General features: G+C 33.0%; 2 protein-coding genes across 2 annotated transcripts in view; both read left to right on the forward strand.

Moving 5' to 3' along the window:
- Nucleotides 1-2,397: 2,397 nt before the first annotated feature.
- Nucleotides 2,398-10,149, forward strand: LOC106716384 (stress response protein NST1-like). The gene is made up of 13 exons (XM_045682779.1): nt 2,398-2,703; nt 2,880-3,143; nt 3,384-4,459; nt 5,167-5,284; nt 5,588-5,773; nt 5,968-6,116; nt 6,401-6,567; nt 6,870-6,976; nt 7,491-7,601; nt 8,520-8,608; nt 8,694-8,778; nt 9,073-9,202; nt 10,097-10,149. Exons 1-13 carry the CDS (start codon nt 2,540-2,542, stop codon nt 10,121-10,123), a joined length of 2,673 nt encoding a protein of 890 aa, XP_045538735.1. The 5' UTR covers nt 2,398-2,539; the 3' UTR covers nt 10,124-10,149.
- Nucleotides 10,150-11,574: 1,425 nt separating this feature from the next.
- The window catches only part of LOC106716357, a 38,415-nt gene continuing 31,357 nt past the window's right edge, over nt 11,575-18,632 (forward strand). Inside the window, exons 1-5 of the mRNA XM_045682998.1 lie at nt 11,575-11,710; nt 12,431-12,578; nt 12,649-12,709; nt 14,683-14,746; nt 16,079-16,225. Of these exons, the coding sequence (XP_045538954.1) occupies nt 11,604-11,710; nt 12,431-12,578; nt 12,649-12,709; nt 14,683-14,746; nt 16,079-16,225 (527 nt within the window). The 5' untranslated portion in view covers nt 11,575-11,603. The remainder of the gene's footprint in view (nt 11,711-12,430; nt 12,579-12,648; nt 12,710-14,682; nt 14,747-16,078; nt 16,226-18,632) is intronic.

Consider the following 18,632-nt stretch of genomic DNA (forward strand, 5'->3'; position numbering starts at 1 on the left):
ACAGTGTAGGATAAATATTTAGTGCTTTATATATATATCGACGTAAAATTATAATAGTTATATAAATGAGAACACTAACAAGATGTCGCAGTGCAGTTGTGAATGTGGTAACGAATGCGAGGCCTATTGTTGCACGTTGTCTCGCACGGCTCGGGGCGGCCGTCGGCTGAATTAAATTATTTATAAGTGGTCCATTGATTATATATATTATTATGTATTCAGATCAAAAGATATTGTAAATTTTGATGTATATTAAACCGTATATCGATTCGAGCGTGCCGTCGCATCCGACATTAATCGGATACGTCTTACCGAACAATTAAATACTATGTATTATGTCATTGTAAATAGAATACGAATTAGTAGCTTAGGCGCGTTAAGGGATATAATCTTAGTGTTTTATTTTTTTAAATTGCTACGAAAGTGTATATGGGGAAGTAGTGTGTGGGGAGGAGGGGGGGGGGCGGCCTCCGGTATCAGTGCATTACGAGTCGCGATGTACGGACGAAGGTGGACAATGTTACAGTGTACAGATGGAGTTTAACAGCTCGAGCCGCTCGGCTCGGGCGAAACGACGACTTGCTATGAATCCTGACATCGGCTCACGTTAATTAGCTTTATATAAATATTTCATCAAAATATAAAATACACAAAAAAAATATGGATGTAAATCTTTCGACCAAGTGCTGGTTGTTTTTTTTTTTAAATTATTAAAATGTAAAAAAAATTAGAGTATATACAAAGCATAGGTACAATTTATTAATTATACTTTTCTTTTTGGCATTTGATTTTGACAGTGGAAAGGAACGCTTGTTTGCCGCTTAAACGCGGGAAGCGGCGACTTTGTCTGTCTGTATCATGTTGTGTGATTTCTTTTGCTCACATCCTCTTTCATTGCTTATTCGTATCGCCATCTAATCGTATGTAATTTTTTTTTTATTTTTAAGGCAGGGTAATGCAGAATGTGGTACTTTTTGTTTTTCACCATTGATGAGTTTTGAAAGTAAGAATTAAGTTGAATTTATCCATTCAATGGAATATGTGTTGTTATGGAGGAAACAAGAGTTTGTTAATTTTTTTCTTAAATTAAGACCATTTTGATTTTCTTATTATTGAGGCAGCAATTAATTATTATTTACGATCATTAAGTTACCACACGCAATATTTTGAAAGTAGGCTCTCTTTGGCGTTGTCAAATGTTTTAATATATACATCTAGCACCTTTACAGAAGCAAATTTGTTTAGTTTGTCAATAAAACTATTGCAATACTGATAAACGTTCATTGTAATTTTATTCAGATATTGTACGGAAAATATTTTACCGTAGCATGTCTTCGTGAATAATTGCAAGAATTAGTTAGTTATGTTTTACTTAGCATAAAATACACATTGTGTATATATTTTAACATCATTGTTTTCATTAATGTTTTATTAGAGAATTGAATATAATTTGTAATATGTAAATTGTTTTGGGTTTACAAATAAAGAAATGTAAGGGTGTATCTATATATTAAAGTATTTGTTCGTTGCCCGTTTTGTGTTAAGATGAGGATCCAGTGGAGCCTAAATAACTACTGATGTAAATTTTCTAAAACAGTATTGCACTAAGCAAACAGCATGAGCTGAAGAGAGGTTGTGAAGAGTATCGTTGTAAAAGGTACCTATCCTGAAACAAAAATACAGACTAACTTGTCTAAAACGTCAGATGCGTTGCTACAATGTGCATTTATATCTTTTTAATTTGGATTGTAGGATCAGTGCCAAACTTTCTTCTTGTTTAGCTCAAAACGATGCAATTGTTAGCATGCTTGAAAAAACAGCTGAGTTAATTGTTTAGTTAGTCTGCCATTTGTGAATATTTTGTTTTGATAGTAGATATGTAAATCTTTTATAATATATTTGTTTACAATAAATAAATGACAACAATATAAATAAATAAAATTGTATTTTCCATTTAAACTGATGAAAAAAAATATATAAAAAGAATAATATGCAAATGACATTTGTTTTTTAATTCAACTCCCAAACTTGTATCGTCGAAGTTGCGATTACTCTAATTGAGTTGCGAGTTGAACAAGCTCGTACGATGAGCTTCGGCTGTTAAAAAGTACTGGACGCATTTTTATGTTATTCCTACAAAATTATACTTCTGCATAAAAAAAATTGAACAATGAAACAAAGAGTATGTAACTACTTCGTAGTAATTTTAATTTAATTTCGCAATGAAATTGAAATATGACGTGCCGCCATCGAATTCCAAATTGGATGTTGCCAGTAGCCTTATTTCGCTAAAATGCGGGGATTTTTGTCTATGATTTTCACACTCTTTGAAACCTAAATATTCAATTTTTATTTACTCTTTGTTTTTACTACTCTTTATTCTTCAAAAAGCCGAGGCTAAGAAGAAAATCAAGAGAAAAATCTATCCAGAAATTAAAATTTTAAATTAGGATTTAGTTCATTTAAGTTACTATCTAGGTGAAATTTGTGATAATATTGATGGTATAAATTATATGAATTCGACTGAATTCTGTTTAAAATGTCGAACTATAAAGACACCAAAAATAAATCCGCTCTTAGCACAAGATGGGCACAGATGTCCAAACAGGAACAAATTATTGAAAGAAAGAAGATGGAGATTCAGGCTAAGGCGGAGGCTCAGAAGCAAGCCGCTGCACTTGCTGCACAAGTAAAATTGAACAAGTAAGTTTAGTAATTAAAAACAATTTTATGACACTATGAAAAATTCGCTATATGAAAGTTTACCATTTACTCAAATGAAATGTTGTCTATTATTGTTTAATTTTTGTGCATCTTAAAAAATCAAAGTAGCGCATTCTACAATACCGCAAAAATGAACAATATCATAAATGTTTCAGCTCTAATAATCAAGATGAGAAATCAGGGAACATATTTTCCAATGATGGCTCTTTTATGAGTCAATATAAAGCTTTACTAGAAAAACAAAAACAAGAAAAGGAAAGAATAGAACAGGAAAAGGTGGAAGAGGAAAAGAAATCAAAAAAGATTGAAACGAAAGTTAAAGCAGAGGCAACACAAGTTAAAGATGATAATGATGATGAAGACAGTAGAGATGACTATAATGAAGATTCAGATGAAAATGTGTCAAATGAAAGATCAAGGTATTATTATTTAACAAAAAACAATAATTGCAAGTTACTTTAATATTTTTACTAAATACTTTGTGCTATATGTGGGTACATATCCCATCCTCTTCGCTAAAGTTGTGTACGAATTAAAAACAGTCGTTTGCTTGAAATGTATAATTTCACTCAAGAAAATTGACAAAACAATGTGTTACTTACACTCTAATTTATTTATGTTTACCTACTACATTACATAAAATACACAATTTTTTACAGGGAGACACAAAGAAGGTGGAATAACAGAGGCAGAAATAGTCCTACAACTCCAGTTGTAGAAGATAGAAAAAAAATGAATGAGAAGCAAATCCCTCCGTTAATGAATATTTCTGTTAGATCACAGGAGAGTCATTCATCTAATTCCCTTAAACAGTGGAATTCTTATGGTGGTTCTGATACTGAATCCGAAACACATATTGATGACAAAAAGGCATCTCCACAAGACTCTGCGAGTGGTCCAGCTGGCCCTGGAATGATGGGACAAGGTCCAATTGGTCTAGGGCCTATGGGGCAAGGACCCATGGGACCCACACACATGGGTCCGAGACATATGGGCCCTGGTCCAATGGGGCCGAGACCTATGGGACTCGGTCCCATGAGTTCAGGTCCAATGGGTCCCAATATGGATTCTATGGGACCAGGACCAATGCGTCCAATGGGACCACATGGTCCAGGCCCAATGAACATGGGACCAAATATGTCATCTGGTCCCAGACAAAATATGGGTCATGGGCCTAGACATATGAATGGGCCTGGTGGACCTAACATGCCTCCTATGCCACCATTTTTCGGTGGGCCCCCAAATTGTCCAATGCCACCAAATTTTATGGGTCCGAATGGACCTCGAGGCCCTTGTGGTCCTGGTGGCATGCCACCAAATATGTGTGGTCCTAATATGCGTGGCCATGGTCCGATGCCGCCATTCTTTGGGCCTCCTTTTCCAAATCCTGGAATGATGGGTCCTAATGGACCGCCTAATTCAATGATGCCATCTAATGCTATGCCTTTTATGGGGTCACCTCCCTTTGGCCCCAATGGACCCAACTTTGGCAACAGACCACCTTTTGGACCTAACGGCCCTCCAAATATGCCATTTATGCCCCCTACCTCAATGCCGCCTAACTCATTACATACCATTCCGGAACCAAAGCCTCTAGATGCAGTCAGCATTCCACCTCCAGAACCCATAAAACTTCAGAATATTCCACCACCAATGCCTTTGCCACTGAATCATATACCGAAACCTAAGGAATTGGATCCTGATAATACTTCTGCGACATCAAATTCCTCACAAGGTATGATATATTTTATAATGTTTGCAGTTTGTTTGTTTCCTATTTCAAAGGATTTTAGAGCATAGTCACCTAGTTCTGGGATGTTTAATATATTATGTAGTTCAAATTAGGATTATCATTTTAGTCTATATTTTCACATTCTATTGTAATTATGTCTTTGAATTTTTTTAATCATTTATATTTTTATTATATCAATATAAAAATCTTCATTCACATCAATCTTAATAACTTTGTATGTTGCATTTAAAATGAGTACAATCCAAATGAAAGAGAAATGTTTCGTTAGTTTGTTAAACTCAAGTTATTTTAAATGTAGAAAGCTCGAAATAGAATCTACACTATACTAAAATATAGGAAAAGATTTGATTATATATTTGCATTGAATTGGTTCTGAATCTACTAGACCAATGAAAAATTCTTTCACAGTTGGGATGTTATACTATCCCCAGGTAACCTAAGCTATATTTATCACTAGATTTTTTAATTCCTCGCGGCTAGTTATTTATAACTTTTCTTTTAACTTTATGAGCAGTATTTAAATAATTAATCAAAATAACTAAATCTATGTATTAAAAGAAATTATAATCAAAGTTATGTAAACTATGTTATTAAGCATCTCGGATCTTGTGTGACATTTAGTATATAGAAGTGTAATGGTTTGAGTATGTGCGGGAGTGAAGGATCCGTTGCTGACTCGTGGTGTGCAGTTCTCTCTGCAGATGTGCTCCCGCCGCCCGCGCAGCGCGCCGCAGCTGAGGTCGCCAGCAACGGCGACCATTGGGAAAATGTCCTGAAAGCAATACATACACAAGACCAAAATTTGTGGTAATGCCGTATACCACCCACTATAGTCCATACCGGAGGGATACTGTATTTCATTTTATATTTATATCATTATATAAAAACTTAAACCAGTGTTTGTCTTTAACAAAAAAAATACCATTCCAGTAAAATAAAAATACATTTGTTTGAAAATGATTAAAAATCTTTAAATAAAAATGTATGATAGATAATTTTGTAATAGTGTTCTAACACTGGTTCAACTTTTATTAGGTTAAAATACCTATTTAAGTCATCCTTAATATTAATTTTCTGTTTATAATGAGATTAAATGAGGAATAATTACAGGTTCCTACATAATACGAATTCTAATGAGTACAAGGCGTTCCGTGAGCTGGTGATGAAACTTCGTAAGGAGGGTGGTGATGACAAGAGCCAAGTGAAACCCGAAGACAAATATGAACCTGAGTTCTGTTTGGAGGATGATGATAGTTATGATGAAAGCAAGCCTATTAAACAAGAAGCATGTGATGGGTAAGTCAAAAAATTAAAATTATAAATCATGGAAAGAGGAAGTTAAAAATTAATTTCGATTTTGATTACATGATTAACCAAATTAAGTAAAAAAAAAACTTGTCGAAAACCTTAAAAATTTTATATACTTAGTTTTTTGTCTTACAATCATTGATTAAATAGAAATTGTTAATTTCTGTTAATGGCAACAAAAGAGATTCAAAACAAGATGATGGCGATCCGAATAGTAAAGAGGCTGAGGCTCGCAGAAGGGAGAGGAAGAGGAAGTCCCGTTGGGGAGAGGACCCTCCCGCCGACATCAAGCCTCCCGGTATAGCCCCCCCTCTACCACCAATGTTGCCAGGTGGGTTATATTTATTCATAAGAAAAAAGATTTAAAATATAGATTATAAGCGTTAAGTCAATCTTTTAGTGGACTTTTTTTCTTTAAATTAACAACTTTATCTTAAATCCGCAATAGCAGTAAGAAGGTTAAATATTAAAAAATTTGAAAACATTTCACTCTCCTGTTTTTCTAGAAATAAGGTTATAATATTGAAAGAATCTATGGTTATTGTTTCTAACACTTTAGTTGCCTCTAATATTTATCTTCAAACAATGATTAATATTTTTCATAATAATTTTTAGGTGCGAAATTAGCTAAAATTGATGAGGAAGGTATGAAGCTGACCAACATTCACCGCAACAATCCCGCACTGATGCAGTACGCGATGACAAACTATGGCACCACCAACCTTAGTGTGGATGATTGGAAGAAATGCGAGGATAACTTTAAACTTAACCTCTTGTATCAAGTATGTTGATTATATACTCTGTTTTAAATTAATCTTACTTCTTACTAATATTATAAATGCGATTGTTTAGAATAGACGAAGCCGTAGGCCACAGCTAGTAACTAAATATTGTAAACATACGAATTCAACAAATAGTGGCCTTTTTTTCATTAGCTAATGTAATTTTATGGGAAACAAGTAGTGAAGAATTGTGGAGTTGTATATTTTGTCTGTTAAAAGATTTTGACTACTATTTTTCGTATTAAACTAAACTAACTGGACTAAATAGTCTCGTATTTTTATATGTTTTTTTTTTTCATAAGGACATGTTAAAAAAGAGACAAGAAGTGGATCGTCTAGCTGCGGCGGGTAAACACAAATACGAGTATGACAGCGATGAAGATACATCTGAAGGCACTTGGGAACATAGGTGATAACTATTTTTTATTCAATTAATAGGTACATATGTCTAAGATTTGGCTCGTATTAAAAAAAAACTTATGTTTACTTATTTTCAACATTTTATCATCGTATCTTCTTTCCGTCTTCAAATCCTTCGTCTAATTTTTATATTCCAGTCTAATTTTAAAAGAAAAATAAAAAACCGCACATATTTTTATTAAACATGTTCAGTGTTAATTTATCGTTGGTTTCTGAGACTATAACATTTTTGTAAAAAAAAAAAAAAATGTATCTCTGTGACCTGACGTTCTTACGATGAAGGAAAACATCGTGATGCTGCACATATCTGAGATAGAATTCAATGATATGTGTGAAGTCAACCCGTACTGAGCTGTGATTGACTATGTCCTAGTCACTCCCTAACTTGGGGTAGGCTCCGAGCCGACATATAGTGAGCTGATGATGACGTTATCTCTGTCATTATGTTTTAAATGGGTATTTTGATCTCCGACATCTGCAGTAATGTCTTTTTGTACTTACAGATTAAGAGCAAAGGAGATGTGCGCGACAGAGAAATGGGCGACAGAACTTACTAAACAGGCGGCTGGAAAACATCACATTGGCGATTTCTTACCACCTGAAGAACTCAGGAAGTAAGTTAATATAATCTAATATATAAAATTCTCGTGTCAGTTTTCGTTCCCGTACTCCTCCGAAACGGCTTGACCGATTCTCATGAAATTTTGTGAGCATATTCAGTAGGTCTGAGAATCGGCCAACATCTAATTTTCATTTTTTTTTTAACTGCACGCGGACGGAGTCGCGGGCGACAGCTAGTTTTATATATAAAATTTATGTGTCCCAATTCCTCAGAAACAACTTGATCGGTTTTTATGAAATTTTATATACAAATTCAGTAGGTCTGAGTAACGGCTATCTATTTTTAATCTCCCTAAGAATTTGGTGCCGGAGTCTTAATTTTAGTCCTCTTTCACTTCCCACCTTTTTCTTATTAGGAAAAGATGGGAAGGGGAAGTGGATTTGGCGTAAGAGGGGACGCGTAGGAAGGAACTAATACTTACTCGGCTGTCATTAACAACTAATAGTCTCTCGAACAATCGTTTTGTAAATAAATCTTTATAAAATTAAAAATAAGTAGCTTACAATGCCTAGGCAAATTACTAGCACTAGCAAATTAGGGTAGGGGAACTGGATTTAACGGAGGAGACGCATAGGAAGAGATTATTTCTTCTTTCTATGCGTTCCCTTCTACGTTGATTAAAGATAGACAATGTATGTGCATTTGCGGATGTCTATGGACAATGGTCGCTATTTCGGCGACTCTAGGTAGCCGTTTGCTTGTTTGTCACCTTTTGATAAAAAAAAGAATATAGTCTGGAAGAACATACAAGCTACTTTTTAACATTTTTTATTTTTACTAGTTAAATAAATATATTTTGTTGCATCTTCCAAATAAAAAAAAGTCTCACATTTGTTTTAGCAAATTAAAAATATAGGTTCTTTTTCTCTCTTCCTTTAAATTCATTATATATAAATATGTTATATTTCAGATTTATGGAGAAGTATTCAGCTATCAAGAGCGGCAAGGAGCCAGATTTGAGTGATTATAAAGAATTTAAACTAAAAGAAGATAATATTGGTAAAGTTTTTAAATTATTTAGTTTTAAATAAGATATTCTAAAGATAATTGCTACTAAAAACCATGACTTAATATATCTGTTTAGGTTTCAAGATGCTGCAGAAACTGGGCTGGAATGAAGGTCAAGGTCTAGGCGCTGAAGGTGGTGGTATTGTAGAACCTATTAACAAGTCAGTATAATTCCTATTTATTTATATTTATTATTTTCTTTATTAAAGCATTTTGCCTAGTTGATTTTTTTTGTGGCAATTAAGTTGGCACGTCGCGTAGAATAGAACTCTTGTTGTTGATGTGCCAATTCAAATGTCTTGAATTGTTTGTTACTTCATTTAACTTAAACGGCTTGACTTAGTTTCAAGTGTGAGGTGTCATTCTGTTCGTAATTTTTTTAGGATTGTCATAAGGTACAAGATAGTTTGATTTTTATTTTTTTTAATGGATTTTTGTATGTTTTTGTATATCAGGGCACCGCAGCCGGTAGCCAATTTGGGTTTAGGCGCTGCGGCGGCGGAAGTTGTGAATTCAGAGGACGATGAGTTCGACGCCTACAGAAAGCGTATGATGCTCGCCTACAGATTCAGACCCAACCCCCTCGTGAGTATATATACTGCCTGTTTGTAATCTGCCTAGGTAATCTTGCTCATCGGCTGTCATTAATTCAGTCAAATCTGGCTAGGCAAAGCTGAGATATAGTTGCATAAGGATCTTATAGCAGTTGGATAATATAAGAACTAACAATGTCATCTTGACGGCTTCATATTTTGACCAATGAGGTAATGGCAGCAGCACAATTTAATGTTGCCATTTACATAATTTCCAAATTCCATAAAAATATAACGCATGATGTTATAAAATGAAGTTTTTTGTAAATTAATTTGATAATATGTTTGTATGTAATATGTATCAATTTATATAGTAATTACTACGAGAACTCAGGTTATAAGTTGCAACATGGTCGATTTTAAGATGAAGTTAGGTAATTTTTGTGTACTGGCAACTCTCACAACTTGTAGGTCTCTGTCAATGTCAAAAAACTGCCAAAAGATCCTTGTGGGACTTTACTTCATCGGTTGTCATTAATAACATAATAAAGTGTCTCGAACAGTCATTTCGTAAATAAATCATTATAAAAACTAGTAGCTTACAATGCCTAGGCAAAATACTAGCACTAGCAAATTAGGGAAAGGGAAGCGGATTTAACTGAGGAGACGCATAGGAAGAGGATATATTCTCTTTCTGTGCGTCCCCTCATCTATCAATTAAAGGCAGGTAACGCAATAGCAATGTGCATGTCTATGGGCAGCCGTCGCTTTGCTATCTATGGTTGCTTTTGACATTTTATGATATAAAAAAAAATACATTTAACGTCATATCATAACGATTATACATTTCATCTTTTAAAAAAAATGTCTGATGAATTATATGGCTCAATAACTTAACTATTTGTTCCATTGCGCAATATTTTATTTGAATTTATCAATTTTACAGAATAATCCAAGACGACCATATTATTAAACTGCAGAAAACGTGGTTCTATTGAAGAAAAAAAAAACCTTTTGAAACGGCAACAGTTCAAGACTACCATTGTCTATGATCAGTATTACTTAAGGTAAATACTTAAGTAATAAAAATAAGAAATAAGTAACAAGAAATGTTTTATAAATATATAAATATATTAAGTGACTGTCTCAATTGTGTAATTCCTTATTACCTTTAGTTTAACTCTGCGTTTTCAAGGTTGAAAAATTTATTTAAAAAAATGTTGCCATCTCTTTGAAATAAACAAAGATGACAATATATTTTGCAAGTTTTTCGACAGTGAAAATCCACGCTATAGATAAGCATGTTATTACGTTCTTTGCATTTAAAAGAATGTATTTTTACGGTTTGTATATTTAAATTAAGTCTTTCTTGAGAATTAAATTAATTTAAATCAAGAAAAAAATCCCTTTACTTAATGTAATGTAGATTAGATTTATGGAAATATAAATGTTTTTAAAAATAAATATAATAATTCAAAATAATGGTTTTTTATTTCAAAACATATTGCATTGATTACGTTCAATATTTAACCTCGATTCACATTGCGTAAACATGAATACAAAATGTTTTTAAACGATAGAGATACGCTTTTGTGTAAATACTTTGGCAGTGTGAACCTACGCTTATATTTAAGCCGGCAACAAACGTTCAGTTTTAACTACACAATTGTAATTGAACAGACCGACTGCACAATTTTAACTGATCGTGTAGCCTACTTTAGGTTGTATTACGCATGAGGGTCGGCAGGGGGGCAATGGGGCAGCTGCCCCTACCCCATAGAGAATCGAAAAAACATATAATAAATATATAAATTACTTCGAAATACAAAGATATTTAACAACTCCAATAGGCGTAAAACTACTTGTAAGTTTCTTCTATTACTTAGCTAATAAGCATAACCTTTGGAATAAAAACTGACCTACCCCCCCCCCTAAATTTAGTCTTAGATAAATGGCTGGTGCCGCCCTTTCTATTACAAATACGAAAAATATAAAAAATATTGTTTTACAAATAAAATACAGTCAGTGACATTTTTTGCATCAACATTGGACCAGCGTTTTGTAAGTAGGTACTTTATAAAACTTATATCTTACTAGAAATAATATAATGCGAAAGTTATATTGAGATCAACATTTACTTATATATTTATGTATAAGATTTATGTATAATATTGATTTTATATAGTTCAAGGATATAATAAAAAGTAACAGTTTATTAAGAAAGGTCTACTTCTTTTATAAACTCGTAATATTTAATTTACTATCAAAAACAGTTCCGCGAGAACGAAACGAGCAAGCGCTTATGCTAACGTATATTGAGTTAAATATAGATCTGAGTGACAAAATATTTCTAGTCGTATATTCTATACGTCGTTAACTGAAATGTTTTTTTTATAAAATCTTACTTTTAAAAGCTCGTTAGAAATCTTTCAACAGTGTTAGTGATTTTGACCATGAAGAGTCCAGTTAAATGTGATTTCAAATACAACCTCACATCTAGTTGCAGTGAAACATCAAATTTTTCCAGTTCATCTGATAGCTCGGATACTCCATTAAAAAGGTATGGTTATTATGTCTTCAGCAAATGTGAAAATACTTATATATTCAACATATTTTTTTTAAATCTTGATCCCTAATCAATATGTCTACAAATTTTACTTGCTACTTTCAAAATATTTCAGAGAAAAGTGTCATGTTTTTGTATATCTTTAAATATAAAATGAAAGACTAATGTTCATAATATGAATATAGTTGCGTGATATATATCACCTTGTATATTTTTTTGTGTGAACAAGATTACGCGTGTTTTGTTTACTCAGTCCGAGTTATAAGTTGATAGCTCCCAGTTCCAGTTAGGTTTATTATGATTGTTCAATCATTAGAACTTTTTGAACTAGATTTAATTGACAAAAAATCCTGTCATAGGCAAGGAGTTGAGATTATTAATATTTGTTGATCGAAGTGTGAACGAGGAATCTCTCTACATAATTTGTTAAATAACGCTATGCGTAGCGTCAATTCGAAAAAAGAAAGCAAAAGTTAAATATGAACCGTAATCTGTGTTATCATCACATTAGGTGGTTGACATTATCTTTGATTTGCACAAGGCTTTAAAAAAACAAACAGGAATACGTAAACAGACAAATAGACTCACGCGACGAAAAGAGTTACATTTCTTAAGCGATTGATACATAAGAAATGTAAGTTTTCGTCGGACGGGTCAATAAAGGCCCTTTCACACTATTACGGTAGACATTTTAATTTAAATTGTACATGATAGATTTAATCGTCTCGTGCGCAAGTCGGTGGCGCGCTGGGCGTACTTCCGTCGCAAGCCGCGGCCGTGGACGCGCGGCCGCTCCGTCTCCGACACTGGCCTCTGCGACATCGTACATCATGGTACATTTCATAATTTCGACTTAGCTGGCGTAAAGAGTTATATATCTGTTAAAAGCTCTCATAAGAGATGTAATTCTTTTCAAGGGGTGTATTGATTAGTTATGTAAAATAAACACGCCACTTAAGATATCAAAGGGAGTTCACATAAAGGACGGCAAGGGTCCGTTGAGGTCTCACGTTTAGGTTGAGGATACGACTAAGAAACTGTTTTCAAGTATTAGAATGTTTTTGTGGCTACCGTTTAGTCAATGGTGCGTGAATTTTCTATACAAATATAGATCGAATTTGATCTCTATTGTACCGACTGAAATATATATGTCAAAAACCTATGTAAAGCACGGCGGTAGACTTGTTGCGAACACATTTTCCTACTCAGTCATTACGACCAATTTTTATGTTTTCATAAGTCGTATTTTTAATTTTCGCATCTATTGTTTTAATTGTTACTCTCATCAGTCTCTTCTCTACATGTTTTAGAATCAAATTATTTAGACATTGGGCATGGAAAGCATCGCTCCTTGCTGGTTCTGGACGGCGCCGGCGCCAGTCGTTACGGTGTACCGTCTCTATATATTACGTGAGTTATTTCACTTTAATTTTGTAGAGTTCCATATAACTCAGTAGATCTTAACTTACAATGCATTTTAGAAACTAAATTGCCGTATTTGGAATGCGAATAACTAAAAACCTTGTAGCAGATTGATGCGTTTTAAATTCAGATTACTTACACTAAACTAAAACTTTCTTTTCGTAATTAAAACTGTTGTGTGTGAAATTCTGTGTGTGATAGATGCGTCATAATAAACATTTTAATGCAACCATCGTGGCAAACCTAAAGACCGACCTTTATTCCGCTTGATATTCTTAAAACGGTTTTTTATCTATATATATAAAAGAAAGTCGTGTTAGTTACACTATTTATAACTCAAGAACGGCTGAATCGATTTGACTGAAAATTCGTGGGCAGGTGGCTTAGAACCAGGAAACGGACATAGGATAATTTTTACCCCGTTTTCTATTTTTTATTCCGCGCGGACGGAGTCGCGGGTAAAAGCTAGTATCAATATAAATTGAAAATAACGTTAAACACAAGTTTTATTTAAGTAATAATACTCTTTGACAAAATTAAAAAAAACAGACGAATGTATAGAGAATATAATTAGTAGAATAAAATTGAATTGCCGCCATTTTTATATCATACATATGATTCTAATCAATATCTTGCGCAGTGTACGAGTACGCATGTTTCCCTTTACAGAAATAAGTGTAGGGGAATTTAGGTTTAAAGTTGTGTGCAGTAGAGATCAAAATACATCGAAAGTTTCGTTTACCCAGATGACAACTCCAAAGAATATTAAGGATGAAGACAGTGTTAACACAAAATGTTGTGTGTGTTGTGAATTAAAAAGAAATACATTGTATAAATTAAATTATCCATGTTTATTCTCAACGAAATGCTCAAAACTAACGGGTTTTATAAATAATAATACGTTATTGTGGTATAAATTATTACCATTGTGATTTTAACTTAGAATACGACACGTGTGTAAATTATTGATGTAATTTGTATTTCTATTAAAATTTTTGCTAATAGAAAAACGAAAATAAAATAGTTTTACTCATAATTAATTGTTAATAACGGACAATTTAGTTATAATTAAAAGCAAAATGACTATTTTTATTGTTATAACAGGTTAGAAAGATTTATGTTTTAAAATTTATTGGAATATTAACCCAACGTATAATTTTAATGCGCCTTTGTTTTATTAGAAAGTCAAATTCAGTGAAGTTAATTTAATCAACAAACTGATGAACATTTATAAATAATGTTAAAAATAATGCTAGAAAATATGCTATAATTTGAAGGATGTCTCCATAAGACTGTCGCATTAGAACAAATTCAAAACTGTCGCAGAGTATGATGCATCTAAAATATATAAAAGTGTATGTTATACAATAATCCAATAATCTACTAGGTCATCTTACACGAAGTTACAGCCCGTACTTGATTTTACCTCAGTTTTCTACAAGCATCCGATACAAGGGTGCTACGAATTGGTACAATTTGAAATAATGGTGCATTTTATTGTTAATTGTGTTCGTCTAGTGATGGAAAATATCAAATGTGAATAGAACATTGTGCATTCGAAGTGTATATTAAATTTCAAGTCATTAGTCGCTTCAAGAGAATATTTCGGTAAGTATATAATTAATTTATAAAAAATAGCATCATAATTTTCGTTCATTTTCACATTAAATTAAGATTTTATCCAAAAATATGTTTTTTTAATAATTAATTTTATTTAGATCAGATAGATTAGAACGAAATATTACATTGAACGTAACAAAATTAATAAAACTTCACATTTTTATTACAAATCGATCAATAAAACAACAAAAAATGATTCGTAATTACCTACGTCACCTTGAAATTATTGCCATTGAAAAAAATAGTATCTTTAAATTAAATTAACGTCAGATATTATGCTTAATAGAAGCCATAAAACTTATTTCTAGGTGAACATACAGCATGGCGTATTGCGAGTTCATTGCAATAGTTGACCATTGACCAGAGTTAGCTCCTGCTTGCAGCTTTTTGAAACATTATGCCAAGGTATTGAAAAAGCTTCGCATCCGAATTATTGATGATATTTTTCTTTTCGGTGTATTTTAAACGCTTCTTCAATACGATCTTCTAGACTTTGCTTAGATTCTTCTTTGTTTTGAGTGTGCTATTTCACTTAATAATTCTTTAACTTGCAAAATTTATTCGCATACTGTTATCTCTTTTATTTTCTCTATAAAAATAGAGATGTATATTTTTGTACGAGTATTTATGCAGTGGAATCCTACGGTTAAAAATGCTTAAATTACAATATGATTGAATAACAATCATTCGTTCAACGAATAACTTAGTACCTTCAAACAGTGTTATCATCATCGCTTTGACTTTGGCCTCCCCCAATGCCTTTCACCGTATGCGGTCCTCTACCCTGTAGTTTTCTAAATTAAGTATTATAAATTAACTATTTAAATCAAAAGAGAACTGTGGTATATGAAAAGGTTTTTCGGAAATTATGTTTCACTATCCGTTACGAAAAGTACTTCCATTACAACTAAAATTGTCTACTAAATCTCTACTAAAAAAAACTTTACATACATACGAGTTAGTTGCAATATTTTTTTGGAGTGTTGGTACTTTATATGATGTATATTTAAAAATTATAATGCTGAATAATCGTACGCGTATTCTACGAATATACTAATCAAGTTTTATTGGCTGTAGAATCAATTGCAATTGAATCAAATCTACGCATATGAAAATGCAAATTTGTGCTTTCCTCTTGCACTTTCTTATACAGGATATATTAATTATATGTTAAAATATACAAAAAAATAAAATAATTATTGTAAATAAACTTACTGATAAACTCTTTGTACAGTAAAATATATTAGAATGCACGCATATGTGTTTGTGAATTTATCACGAAGTCCAAAGAGTCTATTTTTACTTGTGACTTGGTGACAGGTCGGCGGGCGGTTCGGCGGGCGGCTCGGTGGGCGGCTCGGCGAGCGGCTCGACGAGCGCGCTCGGTCTCGAAGAGGCCAGCGACAGCGACGCCGAGCGGCCGCGAAGACACCACTTGCGTGTGCCCACACCTCATTACCACGGACAGTGAGTCTCGCTTACCACTAGCATCGTCTAATATAATAATTATGCGATCCTTTAAAAAAAAATAACTTGCTGTGGGCCTAGCACGAATATTTGTGGCAATCGCCTTCGCATCGTCATCGTCAATAATGTCAAAATTAGTATGAAATTTTGTCGATGATACGATGCATGTTTACAATGTTAACGAGAAAAAACAAACGACGGGAAACAGAAAATTACTCGCGACGCGTTTCATGTGATTCAGAGTTAGTAATTGTTAGTCGCAAATGGTGTATTGTATTGTACAATGTGTTATTAAGATATTTACCGTCCATTAGAATTTCACACTTTGTTTAATCCACGTTTGGATATATTAAGGTTAAACGTAACCAAGGCAACCATTAATCAGTCCTATGAACATTCGTTTAAATATCTTCATGCGTTTATTACAACGTGGTCGTTTTTGGATCATCTCATATTATTTTCTCGTTGTCAATACGCAAATTTTGGGTCTAACAACGTTACATTGCGTTGCAAAAGAATGTATCACATATTTCTCTGTGTATCTATAATAGCATTGTAAATAAGCAAACAAATATGCATTTCTAGTTATACTGTAATACTAGCAGTCGCCCGCGAATCCGTCCGCGCGGAATTAAAGAAACTTCAGCGAGATTCATGGAGCCGTTCTGGAGGTATCTTGAAAAAAAAAATCCATCGATCCATCCGTCCATCGAAACATTCGCATTTATAATTTTAATAAGATATACGTTATTCCATCACACTGTAGGAACACTTAGGCAAAGACTAGTCTAGTCTTAACAAATGTGTTTCTGCCAAGGTCACAATATCTATAGCTGTACAGTCAGCTCTAGAATTATTTTAGGCCAAGCTATAAAATGTAGACAAAACTGTGTACGTGACTGTACCGTTTCAGTATCTTTTGTAATGTAAATATAATACCGTGTTCGTGATAAGATTGGAGGAAAGTTTGTTAGTTAACTGTTTTCATTTATCTTAAAGAGTTTTCATCTTGTTTTTAATTATAATATTTTATGTGTCGATATTTCTCAACTATTACCGTAGAAAGTTATGAGTCGGGTACTATATTATGGATAAAAAGAGTGCTTCGTTGGGTGGCGCGAAGGTTCGTTGGTCAATAAGACGAGACAGCTTACCCCTAGCGAGTATTAGACGAGCTTGGATCAACGGCAGGCGCAGCATTTCTCCAGAATCATTTTCATGGAGACGCCGGTAAGGCATTTGCAATTCTCTATAATGTACTCTTACAATTGTGAATTATTTCATCATATGCTAATGTTTAATTCATCTCTGTACATATTTATCTATGAAATGTAATAACTTCTAAGAAAAACGGATAGCAGTGTCCTGAGATTGCGGATTTCGTAATTGTGATGTGTATTGTTTTTTTTTTTATGGCAAAAGGCAGCGAAAGTTAACAAAACAGTTTATCACCAGTATTAACAACTATCGAACGATTTTGTTGGTCACGATATAGCAGTCGTGAAAGAATAAATATTTTATTTATTTCATAATACATAAAACAACATGAATTATCTTGGAATCAGAAATGGCGTGATATTTAACGTGTAAGCCTGTGGTGAAAATTCGAACCTCATTTCAAACTTAGAAAATTAAATGTTTTGGGCTTGGTCTGAAACACAACATTTTTCTAGATTTCAACACCTGACTTATAGCGGACATAACCTGTCATTGAATAAAATTCGTTTAATGTTTTTCAAATTCCTAAAAAAAAATATTTTTATGTGAATTGTAAAGTTAGGATTAAAACAAATTTCATAAAAACCAAAAATACTCACGCGGTATGACCTCATAACCTGGTCTAGATTTGATTTTTAGTGCGCTGCCCAAATTATTTGCGTACCATGCAAGCTTGAATCGTTTATTTTAACAGAAAACAAGTATTCGATACGAATCCATTTTATCTAAAAATATTGTACATTTATTGATGTTTAATTTAAATGTTTTTCTGGAATTGAGCACACCTTTATCTCGTTCGTAATAATTAATTATTAACTCTTTTTCAGTAATCAGTATAAGTGATGTAATGATTGGTTTAAGAATTAAAATCTATGTTCTGTGTATATTTATTTTTGAAGTCTTTCTTATAACAAAGCTACAACTGCGAGTAATCTACAATAGTTCAACACTGAAATAATACATATTTTAACCTTCAATTTCCTTTGTTAAACACTCGTTAATATTATCCCTACTTTCAAACAGACAAAGTGAGATCACAAATATATATGCATGTGCTTCGACAGTGTAAACCCACAGTAATACTAACTACACCACAGATACTTTAACAATTGACTCAATTTTTCTTATTCAAGGTTAAGAAAAACATAGGTCTTTTCATTAAATCATTGTCACTGAACAAGTGTTCGTG

The sequence above is a fragment of the Papilio machaon genome, chromosome 20, assembly GCF_912999745.1.
Source record: "Papilio machaon chromosome 20, ilPapMach1.1, whole genome shotgun sequence".
Taxonomy (NCBI): domain Eukaryota; kingdom Metazoa; phylum Arthropoda; class Insecta; order Lepidoptera; family Papilionidae; genus Papilio; species Papilio machaon.

Bases quoted from the DNA above. Each gene is read 5' to 3' on its own strand.
- LOC106716384 (XM_045682779.1), top strand. From the start codon at position 2,540: ATGTCGAACTATAAAGACACCAAAAATAAATCCGCTCTTAGCACAAGA. The intron at 6,568-6,869 runs GTATGTTGATTA...TTTTTTCATAAG, and splicing joins AACTTAACCTCTTGTATCAA to GACATGTTAAAAAAGAGACA. The intron at 8,779-9,072 runs GTCAGTATAATT...TTTGTATATCAG, and splicing joins ATTGTAGAACCTATTAACAA to GGCACCGCAGCCGGTAGCCA.